This window comes from Colletes latitarsis, chromosome 10 (assembly GCF_051014445.1).
Source record: "Colletes latitarsis isolate SP2378_abdomen chromosome 10, iyColLati1, whole genome shotgun sequence".
In the NCBI taxonomy this organism is placed as follows: Eukaryota; Metazoa; Arthropoda; class Insecta; order Hymenoptera; family Colletidae; genus Colletes; species Colletes latitarsis.
Genome location: NC_135143.1, coordinates 27,005,906 through 27,018,068, shown reverse-complemented (window position 1 = coordinate 27,018,068; position 12,163 = coordinate 27,005,906). Strand labels below are relative to the sequence as shown.

Here is a 12,163-nt window from a genome sequence, read left to right as displayed (position 1 = left end):
AACGCAGGGTTGAAAGCGGTAGAAAACACTGTGGGGCGCCTTCGTGGAACTCCAAGGGTTGGAGAGAGGCGGCTGGAGGTGGAACGAGGATGAAGATTCGCCCTTGAGCACGAAGAGGGGTGAGACGCCTCGTGAAACGCCATCATCAAGCATTCATAAGATGTAGCGGCCTGTTTATCAGAGGAACACTTTGCAGTAGATTTCTTGGGAATAACTGGCGAACTTGCTGCGCGAGAAGAGGACTTTCACGGAGGTATCCTTCGGAAAATCGTGACGAAACTTACGACGAATTGGCTGGATTCATATTTCGAACAGTTAAAATTGATTAAGAAATTAATCGTAGACTGTACATGCAGGGTGTAAAAACAATTATACAAATAACCAATTTTATCATTGCTCAACAGTATGGCCAGATAGTTTGCGTTTTAGTGTAATTTGCTTGGTACCAAACAGCAATTACAGTTTTTCTTGAACGTGGGTTATTCAACACTACAAAAATTAAAAATGTTATTCGAATATTGTAAATAAATATATGGTATGTATATAAAGCTATACAGGGTGTTCGGCCACCCCTGGGAAAAATTTTAATGGGAGATTGTAGAGGCCAAAATAAGACAAAAATCAAGAATATCGATTTGTTGATGGAGGCTTCGTTAAAAAGTTATTAACGTTTAAACTTCCGCCCGTTCTGAATTTTTTTCTCGAAAATGCGCAGGATTTCGAAGGTATGTGTATTCACCAAAAATGATTATAATTGACCCCCACAGTTAACAATATTTTTTTCAGAACGATTTGAAATTTTAAAATTTAATTGTTAATAACTCTTTAACGAAGCCTCAGTCAAAAAATTGATATTCTTGATCTTCGTCTTATTTAGGCCTCTAGAATCCATTAAAATTTTTCCCAGGGGTGGTCGACACCCTGTATATCAAAGTTGAATCACACGTGCCGTCATATCATCCGCACCTCAGTCTGTTGACTGATATTTATTTAATTTCTCGATTCTTGGATGAAGCTTTTTATCCAAGAAAAAAAATATTACCACCCAAAGTGGTGTACAGCTGTTCCTGCATCTTTTATCCTCCCTTTCAGCAACTAATGATGTGGGCCGAACGGTGCCCCGTACTACTGTACTTACGCGCGCAAACGAAAATATCATCATCATCGATCAAAATCGACTCGACACCGGACACCCTTCAATTTCTCTCGTTCAGAGAAGATAATCCTGAAACAATTTGAAAAAAGACCATACTCGATTAACGTTATCGCTTTCGGATGGAATTCCAATTCCGATATCCTCAGATTATAATTGTTTATATCCAGACTTAATTTGCTATTACAAAATCGTTTTGGTATCATATTCTTCCATCACATTTTAAGTCCAAAGCTTCCGGTTTATAAAGTCAAGTTGCTACTGTGAAAAATTACCAGTAATTAAGTTGCACATCAAGGGGTCGATAACGTTTCGTCGAATGATTCTTCCACCGAGCACCACCGCTGGAAAAGTATTAAAAAGCTCGTAAAACGATTAATTCCGGAGGTGGACGATGATCTCTGATCGAGTTTAATCGCGTTTCGTTTTCACCGTTCTCGACTATGGGTTACGGGAATTCGGGATCCCTGAATCGCATAAAGTTTCGTTGGCAAATGGCGCAGCATATGTGAATGTAACCCCTCGTACAAGGGAGTATTGTCACCACCCGTGGCTATGTCCGTTTTGTCATTGGAATTTGATGATCCACCGTTTCCCGAGGGGCTAGCTACATAAATATTTGCTCGGTAATCCCTTCACGGATCCACTTGCCTCCTCGACAACGTAATCCCCTTTGTTCCAACTTATACACGCCACACCCTTTCGTTTTATCGCTGAGATCGTCAGCGATGCTTTACAACCTACACTCTCGGCTCTGACACATAGCAGATAACAACTAATATGCGTTATTTCTCAAGATCATAACTGTAATTCACGTTTACACGTTCGTCGAAAGAATGAGGAATGTACAAATCGTCACGCGTAACCGGGTTAGAGTCTAGGACTTTACGCTCGATTAATTTCATTAACGAGTCACCAACCCTTTGGAGCCCGATTTCGATTCGTTCCCCTAATTCTCTGGGCGACAGCAGGTAAGGATTACCCCTTTCGACAAGTGCAGGGGATCCCCACAAAATAATAAACAGGATCGTTACCATATGTAAAGGACGTACATGATGTCACGGTGACAATTGGGACGATACCCTGAAACAAATTGCGTCCATCAATTTGATCAATAATATTAGGCGAGGTTCGAACGAACCAGTGATTGTCCATCTTTTGAGTCTGCTTGAGTCAGAAATAAGCGGCTTCGAATGCTCTTATAATCGAAGTCAGCTTTGGTTGCAAAACCAAAGCTGAACTTTTTACAGACCAAATACAGGGTGTTCGGTCACCCCTGGGAAAAATTTTAATGGGGGATTCTAGGGGCCAAAATAAGACAAAAATCAAGAATACCAATTTGTTGATGAAGGCTTCGTTAAAATGTTATTAACAATCAAAAATTTCAAATCGTTCTGAAAAAAAATATTTTTAGTTGCGGGAGGGGGTTACAATCATTTTTGGTGAACAGACATACCCCCGAAATCCTACCCATTTTCGAGAAAAAAATTCGAGAAGGTGTGAAATTTTTCGACGGGAAAAAAAATTTTTCAAATCGTTCTAAAAAAATTATTTTCGGTTGCAAGGGTCAATTACAATAATTTTTGGTTATTACACATACTCCCGAAATCCTAAGCATTTTCGAGAAAAAAATTACAGAAAATCTAATTAGGTGACTGACAAAAAAAAAAATTTCAAATCGTTCTGGAAAAATTATTTTTAGTTGCAGGAGGGGGTTACAATTATTTTTGGTGAATAGACATACCCCCGAAATCCTACGGACTTTCGAGAAAAAAATTCGAGAAGGCATGAAATTTTTCGACGGAAAAAGAAAATTTCAAATCGTTTTGGAAAAATTATTTTCGGTTGCGGGGGTCAATTATAAACACTTTTGGTGATTAGACATACCCCCGAAATCTTGCACATTTTCGAGAAAAAAATTCAGTACGGGGCGAAACTTTAAACGTTAATAACTTTTTAACGAAGCCTCCATCAACAAATTGGTATTCTTGATTTTCGCCTTATTTTGGTCTCTAGAATCTAGGGGTGGCCGAACACCCTGTATATTTAAATATTTTATGATAAATAACTTTCTCAAATTCGATTTCCGTTTACAAAAATGTACTACAAAAGGTGATCGTCAAACATACACGAACCGACTTATTAGTAATAACATCATGTACTCGGATACCAGAAGACAACATATGTCAACAGATTCTGTGGATCCTGACGTTAATCCCATTTAAAGCGGCGATCCTGTATAATGCAGTGACTTCATCTGTCGCGGCACGAAGTCATCCAGGATGATTAATCGTTCTCGTGTTTCTCTGCAGTATCCTGCTGTCACGATCCCCTGCAAAATGTTTTTCTACCGTTAGTTTAAATGTTGCAAGAGTGTGTCGCGCGAAACAGCAGATAACAATATGGCAAACCAGAATTTCTCAATTGGATTTAAATCCGGCGAGTATGGATTCAAATTTCTTACGTTTTGTAACAAATTTAATGTTCGATAAGAATTTCTATATATTTATCTTGCCTGACGAGTGCTACGTTGAGATAAATTTTACATAAAAATACTGCTTTTTACGGTGTGAGGCCACACGTTGACTGCCAGTCTGAAATCCTAAAATTGTTTACCAGACCAAAACTTTGATTTTAAGCTATTGTAAACTACACAACTTAAAATTTGTCGTAGTAGTTACATTTGTAATCCCATTAAAATTTTCGAAGCTTATTAAAATTTATTTTCTTTAACATTTTAATTTGAGAATTAATTGTTTTAGTTCCACTGTTGAAAGTTCTGTCATCCATATAGGGGTGACGTGGCAGTCAAAGTGTTAAAATTAACAAAAAATTTCGAGCGTCTCGTTTTCGTTTTGGAAAATGACGCTGATTCGCCGGGGATCATCGCGATCCTGGAACGATTCCTAAATCAAGGAATCGTAAAATGTTGGTTCGACCAAACGCTGCTCGTCGGAGTTTTCCAGCGAACGCAAAGGTCGCAGGATTAATTTGGTCGCGAGACCGGGGCGACGATGCCCCACGTCAAAGTGTCTTCGTTATCAACGTCCTGTTCACCTCTCAGTTGACACGCCATAAATCGTGCATCGACATGCTCCGGCAAAAAAATCGAGCCGAAGCGAGAGGGACCAGCGCCGTCCTCTCTTGCAATCTCCAGGAAAATGAACGCCATAAATAAGCACGGTCGGCCAATAATTCCGTCGCGATCGAGCAACAAGAGTTTTTCATCGGTGCAGGTGGAACGGGGGTTGTGGACGCGGTTCAAAGTAGCGATGGAACCGACTCGATGTTCTATTTCATTTCCCATTATAGTACTGCAGCGTACGACTCGCTGGAGAACTTTTATCCTGTACCGTATTTTTGTACGTTTACGTTAAATGGCGATGGTGGCTCGTCCAAGGGTTTACAAGCAACCAATCGCCCATCCAGATGTTACAAATATCTATTACTTGACCATTAAAATGTTATATAGAGTGTTCGACTAACCCTGGGAACAATTTTAATGGAAGATTCTAGAGGCCAAATCAAGACGAAAATCAAGAATGCCAATTTGTTGATCGAGGCTTCGTTAAACAGTTCTTGACGCTTAAAATTCTGCTCGTCCTGAATTTTTTTCTAGGAAGCGGGTAGGATTTCGGGGGTATGTCTATTCACCAAAAATGATTGTAATTAACCCCCACAATCGAAAATATTTTTTCCAGAATGATTTGAGATTTTTTAATTTTGTCGAAAAATTTCACACCTTCTCGAATTTTTTTCTCGAAAATGGGTAGGATTTCGGCGATATGACTATTTATCAAAAATGATTGTAATCGACTCTTGCGACCGAAAATATTTTTTTTAGAACGATTTGGAATTTTTTAATTTTGTCGAAAAATTTGTCCACCTACTCGAATTTTTTTCTCGAAAATGGGTAGGATTTCGGAGGTATGTTTATTCACCAAAAATGATTGTAATACCCTCCTACAACTAAAAATATTTTTTCCAGAATGATTTGAGATTTTTTAATTTTGTCGAAAAATTTCACACTTTCTCGAATTTTTTTCTCGAAAGTGCGTAGGATTTCAGGGGTATGTCTATTCACCTAAAATGATTGTAATACACTCCTACAACTAAAAATATTTTTTCCAGAATGATTTGAGATTTTTTAATTTTGTCGAAAAATTTCACACTTTCTCGAATTTTTTTCTCGAAAGTGCGTAGGATTTCGGGGGTATGTCTATTTACCTAAAATGATTGTAATACCCTCCTACAACTAAAAATATTTTTTTCAGAACGATTTGAAATTTTTTAATAACTTTTTAACGAAGCCTCAATGAAGAAATTATATCACACACCTAATATATTCGTAAAAAATAAGACATCTATTTTGAAGTTTTCTTCATTACAAAATACGTAATTAATTTCGAAATCATCTATGATTTATAATCTAGAATACTCGATAAAGTAAAATTGATTAACGTTGATCTCGAGAAACGAATGCGTGACACGCGAGTTTATTGGTCCCATCGCTAGCTGCAAGGGCAAAAGCACGATCGCGACGTGGAGGTGGAGGAGATGGTGCCGATGGCGGGGACGGGTAGGTGGACGCGTTTTGTAATCAAATCTAAAATTCCCAGCGCGGAGGAACTCAATGAAAGAGTAACCAACGGACACAATCGAATCGGGCTACCAGCTTGTCACCTGACTTCAAATAAGCGACCACTGTCCTGCGATTTCTAGGTGGTGTTCACTGTACGACCTTTAGCTTCGTTCCTCCCCCTTAGGTCGACCTCAGATTTCCCCCGAGACCAGGAAAAAACAACTATCGCGTACCCCTTTCCACGTCGAAGGAGTTGAAATGATGTTCACCACCTCGGATCTAGAATTTTTACGAAAATTTTTTTGTATCAGCGATTGCGTTGAAAATCGTTTGAAAATTTGAAGAATATTCAGTTTTAATTTACAGTCTTTTGTACTTCCTTTGCTGATAGAGAATCGAGAAGCTAACAGAGGAATTAATTGTAATAGAATATTATTTTATTCGATAATAAAGACACAAAAATGGGAACAAATAAATTAATCCTTAAATATTTAATTTAGTCAATTAAATATACTTTCAGTCAGTACTTACCCATAAGTCGAAATTTATGTGACTTGTTAAGTCATTCAATGATGTCACAAGTAACACCATCTATCGTATGACTGATTTTTTAACCCCATATCTAACAACGAGAGGTCGCACTTGTAGGGACGCAGATTTCATTCAAACTTTTTCGCGTAATATTGTCTGTAACTGCGTTTATATTAAAGTTTCTTTGCAAATTAAATAATACTAGAGTAGACGAACCTGTAGTCTTTTAAATTATTTCACGGGAAAAACTTTCCAATATGACGTTGTATTTATTATAGAAAGTCTTGTATTTTAGTAATTCTTTTGACAAAGTAATAGAGCATAACTAATTGCTATCCGATAGCATACTAAGTTAAATTCGATTATTTTATCGTTTTTAAGTGTTGAATTCGCCACCAATGTAAGTCCACATATTAAACTATACAGTGTAAGTTGAGTGTAAGTATCATCGACCTCAATAAAGTGCAGGTGAACAGGACAACATATCTGCTACAAGATCGTATTGGTAAGTAATTATAACTCAAATCAATATAGATACACTAGAATCTATACAAATTAACATTTAAATATTTAAATAGCAAAGGTTTATAATCATAATTGTATTTAGTTGCTTTTTATTGATTCAGGCCGATTATTTGAAAACTTGACCAACCGTTTAAAATATTTACGATCGATTATTTGGTTATCGATTTCTAACCTTAAAGTGGATTTTATTTTTCATTAAACCCTTATCAGCATTGGACAAAATACAATCATATTATATTTACTGGAATTACTTCTTCAAAGTAATCGCAGTGCAATTACACGATAATTATCGTGTAATATACATATAAAGGAAATAACGTTAATTGAAAATGGATTCAAATAGTATATTATAATAAGATAAAAAATAACACGACGATTATGATATTTAGAATCAAGATTATCGTGACTTACATTATAAATTAACGATGAAAAATTAAATATAGTTTTTTATACTTCACTTTTAATGAACTACGTACAGATTATATAGATATAAATATAAATATACATCAAAAATACTAAATATCATAAAAATAAATGCTATATTTTATACTTTCTCTTCGAAGTATTTTGCAAAATTTCTTGGAACCAGAACATTAATACAAAAAAATCAAAATCAAGTATTATAATTGATAGATGATCAGTATTCCAGAAATGTTTACATTTACACTTAAAATAGTGCAAGTTTTATAAAATATTTAATACAGTTTCTATGTATAATACTTATTTTAATAAAGACCATTTTAGTTGTTCCTTCGCCGATTGCAAAACCTAGAACAAAAATAAAGTATTTAATAACATACACGAGAGTTACAAGAGAAAAATGTTAACTATTCTGTCTTCCAAAGTTACAAAAACTTACAATCAGAGACTGTGCGAAGAATGTAGAATGATGCATGAACACAAAATAAAGAAATCGAAAGTGTTTCTATGTCACAAACGGACACAAACGTTACTACGACATTAAATTCATCAAACTTGTAACCTAACACTAACTATTACCTGTGCAACTGTTTGCTCTCCAAGTGGAATATCATCAGTTCGCAATGCTACCCTCTGAACAACGCTGGAAGCATCAGCATCGAGAATGATTCTAAAAAACCAAATTATCTATGCATTATTCGATACCTTTTTATAAATGCTATTACTTAATCATTTTTATTTACCCTCCATCACAGATTTCATCCATGGCTAACATAACTATATCTAAGCTATCCAAAACAGCTCTTTTCTCAACGTTCTTTCTTAAAATTTGACTAACCGAGTCATACAAGCAATTTAAGACACTCATTAAGATAAGCTGGAACAGAAATAGCAAAATCTTACTAATAACAAACTTTTTATCGAAGCAGCTGTTTATTTCAGAGTTATATTTACCTCGTTTTCATGAGAACTTCCCATAACATAAAAAAACAAGTCAACATTACTTCTATAAACACAAGTTAAACCATCTAGCATAATAATTTCCGCGTTTGCTCTATGTGTCTTATTAAAAAGATTCTTTTCAAACGCTTTCTGCTCCTTCGACGTAGAAAACACGTTCTTGTCATAATATTTCGCTAATATTCTGTTACCATCATTGTCAAGGATGGCCATACCCTTGACAGTGTAAAGCGTTGGTTCCTATAGTCATACACGATTCGTATTAAAATAGGGAAAATTTAAAAAAAAAAAGATTCTTTCCCACGTATGCACCCATGTAGTATGCGACTACAATTTTTAATAACCACGCATGCTACGTTAAAGTTACAGAGGTTAAGAAACACCTGCGTTTAGTATTATTATCCAACTGAACGACAATAAATGGGAACAAACAGGAAAAGCAAACTTAAAATCAATAGAAATCATACGCGTTGCAGAAAATCGCGATCCTGGTCACTCTGAAGCATCGGAGATAGGTTATGTTGAACAACTTTCGATGATCCACCACGATTCATGATTACAATTGCACGAGACAATACTTACATCAAGAATATATTATTACGAGACGTGTTTTACTATCAAGTCTGTATAAAAAAAACGTAAGACGCACATTAAAAAACCTACCAATAGCTGGCCATCCATGTTTACGTCAAACTTGACGCGTCGATATTTTTGCGGTACTACGTGAATCGTAACGATACTGTGCGAAAATTGATTCGATTGATCGATAAGACCCGGTGCGTACGAACAGCTTTTCAGTGACCGATCGTGTACCTTAATTTTTTCGACCGAAAGAAAAAAAGCAATATAATAGTGCGCCAAAAATCTATTTATTTGCCCTACGCTCATATAGAAATTAACATCATAAAGTTTTGAATACAGGTAATACATGTTTATTTACATATATTCCTGTTTTTTTATAAATATAGAAATTTAAATCACCGACCATTTTTTCACAATTACGTATTTTATACAATAAATATCTTATGAATAACATTTATTAGCGATACTAAATAACATTTAAAAATATTATGTACAATGATTTTTTTTTTTTAATATATCTGTTGTACGAAAGCATTTTAATTTTAAACTTTATCAGTAGTTTCTGTCTTTTTGATCATACTTGAATATTTGCGGAAGAATTCCGGTCCATCCCACTTGCCGCTGCGAATTTAAACGATTATTATTAGTAAATCTCGTATCTCTCTACGTTTGATTAAAGATTTATTAAAAATTATGAGAAATTTACCGTAGCATCAGATTCCAGTAAATAAACGGGAAAATATATGTCTTAAGTATATACGTAAAGTAATATTCTCGTCCTTGATTTACTGGAAACGTTTCCAGTGGTTGTAAATTGTAATCGAATTCGGCCAAAATGCATTTTCCATAACCAGTAACCAAAGGACAAGACGAATAACCGTTGTAAGCCATGGTCGTAGATTTATTCATCATATCATTAGTAAGATTATTATATAACACTTTTCCTTGAGCCGCTAAAATAAAAATAAATATTCACGGAAATTCCGTTTCACAGTTTTTACTAAATATTATTGTACCTATTGCAGCCATCGTTTTGGAATTTGGAGAACTCGTACAATCTCCTATTCCATATATATTTGAGTATTTCGTATGACGTAGCGTTTTGGGATCAACTGACAGAAATCCCACTTCGTTCGTTAATGAAGGGTGCCGTTTCAAAACATCCGGTGGACCCATCGGCGGACATACGTGAAGCAACGAATACTAACCAAGAGTATTTATTATAAATTGCATTATCTTATATGCGTACTTTATACATAAAAAGAAAAGAAATACCTTGTGTACAACCGTCTCATTTGGTTTATCCAATCTCTGAAATACTGCTTCCCGTGCGGACGTATTTATTTCCACAAGATTCATTTGAAGATTTACTGTAATGTCTCTTTGTCCGCAGACATTCCAAAGCGCGTCTGCATATTTTTTAACACCAAATATGACTGGTAAAGCCGTGTTATACACAACCTTAATATTATCACGCACCTTGTGCTTTAAGAAAAATAAGTATCATCTAAATGTACTAAATTTTAGCAACAGGAAGATCAAAATACATATCATTCATATTTACTTTACGAAAATAATCTTCCGCAAGATACACAATTTTTTGTGGAGCTCCAGGACATTTAACTGGGCTATTTGGAAAGGTAAATAAGGCAGTGCCATCCTTGGTTTTTGAAATTTTAGAAAAGACATTTGCAACAGTTTCAGGACCATATATAGAACAAACTTGCGACGTATGGTCTCGAAGTCCATCTATTAAACCTGGTACCTGATATACATGTGAAATACAAGTAATTTCTATTTCCTAATTGAAAGATGTAAGATATTTTTTCCAACCTCACTTTTTCCCAATGCAACTGTAAGCCCATTGCAACGATCATGTATTTGTATTGCACAGTATCACCGTTACTCATAATTATTTCGTTCTGTTCTGGTTCGAATCTCATTACACTTTCCTGAAGCCACTTTGCATTCTGTGGTAAAACATCTTTCATTGATCTTTTTGAACTTTGAAATGATTTTATACCACCCCCGATTAAAGTAAATAAAGGTTGATAATAATGGATCTAGAAAGTATAATAGTAATTTACATAAAATGATATCCTACAGTGCTTTGTGAAATATTAAGTAATTTTCTACTTTTAAAGTAAGAATTTCAACTGTATTAATAAAAGAAAACTTTACATCGCTTGGCTCTACTATGATAACTTGATTTGGATCCTTAAACCTGTTGGCAAATTTTGCAGCCATACTACAACCTCCGGTACCACCTCCAACTACCAATATTTGGCACCTGGAATATATTGTTTCATTAATATTAATATGATTGTTGAATTTTAATACGTTCAGTTCTTTCTATTTATACATTAATATTACTTACGAATGATGAACACCCCTAGATTCATTTTTAATTAATAAGTTCCTCGTGAATGGTTCAAAATTGCAGGTGAACAAACGCGATGTAAGATTGTGCAAACACCTAATGTGACTCATTCTAAAATTAGTTAAGATAAGAAAAATCATAAATGTTATTTAAATCTTGTTACAATTCACTTGTTGCAAAATTACATTCGTGAAAATGGTTCTAGCCAATTCTAATAGTAATTGTTCCAAATGATTTTTTACATTGATAAATACTTGGAAAAAACAATCATAATACGTTTATTTTTAATTGTGTAAAACTATGTTGCTTTAAAATATAATAATGAACGTGAAGAAATACCTGATCTTTCTTACACCACTGTCACGCAATTACGTATTCGATACGTTCGGTAAAAGTGTTTAATGATCGCAATAATAGAGTACTTTACCGAATCTATGACGGATCAATCATGCGTAAATATTACGTTGTCAGAATCTGGCGTGCAAACTCGAAGGTTCGCAAATACATACTGCACAGTATAAGCAAGTAACAAGTTCTTGGATCTTGGATCCTCGGAACGATATACCTATCTACATTTTTTTAACCGTAAAGTAACACGCAGGCGCAATTTCCAGTTTCGAGTCCACGTGTTAAACAATATTGCACACATGCTAAAGAGTTGCATGAAGTACGAATTTAATTGTTATACGTGTATAATGTGCATAGAGTAGTTAGTTCGAAACTTTATAAGGGATATGGATTATCTCTTTAAAGTATTGATTTCTATTAGATTATGTAACTTACACATAGCAGATGTTCGCTACGATATAAAACATATAGTATTTTAAGAACGATAAATATCAAAGCAGTAATGGATGCAAAGGGGACGGAGATTACACGAGTTTGAACCCCACCCCGTTAATCAAACAAATTTATCATCTGGATTTCAATCGCTCGAAACGATTTGTCTATTCGTTGATAAATGTTGAACACGATCATAAGTTTAATATTTATATTTATAATTTTTAGATGTTGGATTCTTGAATTTTTT

At 34.9% G+C, this 12,163-nt stretch overlaps 2 protein-coding genes across 4 annotated transcripts; both read right to left on the bottom strand.

The window, feature by feature from the left end:
* Positions 1-7,354: 7,354 nt before the first annotated feature.
* Zetacop (COPI coat complex subunit zeta) lies at positions 7,355-9,101 on the bottom strand. Of its 3 annotated transcripts, none has more exons than XM_076775046.1 (6): positions 8,835-9,101; positions 8,166-8,411; positions 7,955-8,088; positions 7,791-7,881; positions 7,651-7,659; positions 7,355-7,559 (listed from the first exon to the last, which is right to left on the bottom strand). In XM_076775046.1, the coding sequence occupies exons 1-6, from the start codon at positions 9,099-9,101 to the stop codon at positions 7,512-7,514; spliced, it is 795 nt and encodes a 264-aa protein (XP_076631161.1). In that variant the 3' UTR covers positions 7,355-7,511. The 3 variants fall into 3 exon arrangements, with proteins under 3 accessions (XP_076631161.1, XP_076631165.1, XP_076631162.1); XM_076775050.1 differs by lacking the exon at positions 8,835-9,101 and adding an exon at positions 8,639-8,828; XM_076775047.1 differs by lacking the exon at positions 7,651-7,659.
* An 89-nt stretch (positions 9,102-9,190) lies between these two features.
* On the bottom strand, positions 9,191-11,719 carry Sqor (Sulfide quinone oxidoreductase). Its single transcript, XM_076775045.1, has 9 exons — positions 11,473-11,719; positions 11,131-11,244; positions 10,935-11,043; positions 10,592-10,816; positions 10,318-10,518; positions 10,029-10,238; positions 9,770-9,956; positions 9,460-9,706; positions 9,191-9,374 (listed from the first exon to the last, which is right to left on the bottom strand). Exons 2-9 carry the CDS (start codon positions 11,241-11,243, stop codon positions 9,296-9,298), a joined length of 1,371 nt encoding a protein of 456 aa, XP_076631160.1. The 5' UTR covers position 11,244; positions 11,473-11,719; the 3' UTR covers positions 9,191-9,295.
* Positions 11,720-12,163: the final 444 nt, after the last annotated feature.

Bases quoted from the DNA above. Each gene is read 5' to 3' on its own strand.
- Zetacop (XM_076775046.1), bottom strand. From the start codon at position 9,101: ATGTATTACCTGTATTCAAAACTTTATGATGTTAATTTCTATATGAGC. The intron at 8,412-8,834 runs GTAGGTTTTTTA...GTATGACTATAG, and splicing joins ACATGGATGGCCAGCTATTG to GAACCAACGCTTTACACTGT. The intron at 7,882-7,954 runs GTAAATAAAAAT...TTGGTTTTTTAG, and splicing joins GATGAAATCTGTGATGGAGG to AATCATTCTCGATGCTGATG.
- Sqor (XM_076775045.1), bottom strand. From the start codon at position 11,243: ATGAGTCACATTAGGTGTTTGCACAATCTTACATCGCGTTTGTTCACC. The intron at 10,239-10,317 runs GTAAATATGAAT...TTTTTCTTAAAG, and splicing joins CGGAAGATTATTTTCGTAAA to CACAAGGTGCGTGATAATAT. The intron at 9,707-9,769 runs GTACAATAATAT...TTTTTATTTTAG, and splicing joins CAAAACGATGGCTGCAATAG to CGGCTCAAGGAAAAGTGTTA.